Source organism: Microtus ochrogaster, chromosome 5, assembly GCF_000317375.1.
Source record: "Microtus ochrogaster isolate Prairie Vole_2 chromosome 5, MicOch1.0, whole genome shotgun sequence".
NCBI lineage: Eukaryota > Metazoa > Chordata > Mammalia > Rodentia > Cricetidae > Microtus > Microtus ochrogaster.
The window spans coordinates 29,248,839-29,250,275 of record NC_022012.1 but is presented as its reverse complement, the minus strand read 5'-3'; the positions used below and the strand labels follow the sequence as shown (position 1 = coordinate 29,250,275).

General features: G+C 52.4%; 1 protein-coding gene across 1 annotated transcript in view; it reads left to right on the top strand.

Annotated features, from left to right (window-relative positions):
- Dcps (decapping enzyme, scavenger) overlaps positions 1 to 1,134 on the top strand; it is a 45,854-nt gene extending 44,720 nt beyond the window's left edge. The window contains exon 6 of the mRNA XM_005347015.3: positions 673 to 1,134. Coding sequence (XP_005347072.1) covers positions 673 to 948 — 276 coding nt within the window. The 3' untranslated portion in view covers positions 949 to 1,134. The remainder of the gene's footprint in view (positions 1 to 672) is intronic.
- Positions 1,135 to 1,437: the final 303 nt, after the last annotated feature.

Here is a 1,437-nt window from a genome sequence, read left to right as displayed (position 1 = left end):
TGGGTCTCTGTCTCTATCTCCATCCATCACCAGATGAAGGTTCTATGGTGATATGCAAGATATTCATCAGTATGGCTATAGGATAGGGCCATTTCAGGGTCCCTATCCTCAGCTGCCCAAGGAACTAACTGGGGACATCGCCCTGGGCACCTGGGAGCCACTCTAGGTTCAAGTCTCTTGCCAACCCTAAGATGGCTCCCTTAATTAAGATATATGCTTCCCTGCTCTCCTATCCAACCTTCCTTTATCCCAACCATCCCATCCTCCCCATCCTCCCCTTCTTACTTTTCTCTCCCCATCTCTCCTTACCCCCATCTCACCCCCTCCCTGCCTACTTTAAATTGATAGGTGCTACAGAGAGCTGGGCTGACCTTAGGAACTGGGGCTTCCTGGACTGCCAAAGGAAGAAGCCCATGTTTTCTGGGGCTTGGTGTGACTGACTGAGAGCCATTTCCATTGGGGAATTTCTCAGCTTGGCTGCATCACCGCATTTTTTCAGTTTCTTAGAGAGAAGACCAGGATAGATGGCAGAAGGGGCAGAGAGCTGGTGCAGGGAGGGGGTTGTAAGCCATCCCAGGCTAACTGGAGCAAGAATACAAAGGGTCCATTTGGGGTGAGCAGAGGACAGGATGCTGGTTCCTGATGCCCTTTGCCACTGTCTTTCCTTACCAGGAAGCCATCCTGAAGCGCTACCAGGTGACAGGAGACCGCCTGCGTGTGTACCTACACTACCTGCCCTCTTACTACCACCTGCATGTGCACTTCACTGCCCTGGGCTTCGAGGCTCCCGGCTCAGGTGTGGAGCGGGCACACCTGCTGGCTGAAGTGATTGAGAACCTGGAGTGTGACCCCAAGCACTATCAACAGCGCACTCTTACTTTTGCGCTCAGGACCGATGATCCCCTGCTTCAGCTCCTGCAAGGAAGCCCAGCGACCCCGAGTTGCTGAGAGAGCCTGAAGAGAGGGTGCTAGTGGGCCGGGGCTTGGGTAGTGCGGGCTGGGTTTTATCTCTGAGGGATTTTCCTAAATTGTATTTTGTAGTTTCTTGGCCTTTTAGCAAAGGTCAAGTGTAAGGTGTATTTTGTACGTTTTATTCCTCACAGGAGAATAAAGTACTTTCTTATTGGTGAGGGTTGGTGGTGTAGCCCGGCGGAGGCAGAGGGTGGTAGGGAAGGAGAGTGGGCAGAGCCGGCGGGGCGGGGACCTCGTGGGAAGGGTGGAAAGTTTCAGGGTATCACCATAGCCAGTGAGTCACAGCCTCTAGGAAATTCAAGCATTTCCTCTACCTCCCCATGCTTTCTGTACCTGTTGACTCCCTCGTCCTGAGTCTCCACTGCTTGGTATACACTCCTTCCAATTCTTCGGCCATGTTCCTCTCTTGCCAACTCCCCTTTTGGGCAAGTTCACTCCCACCCTTAAAACCAAATTCAAAATCTT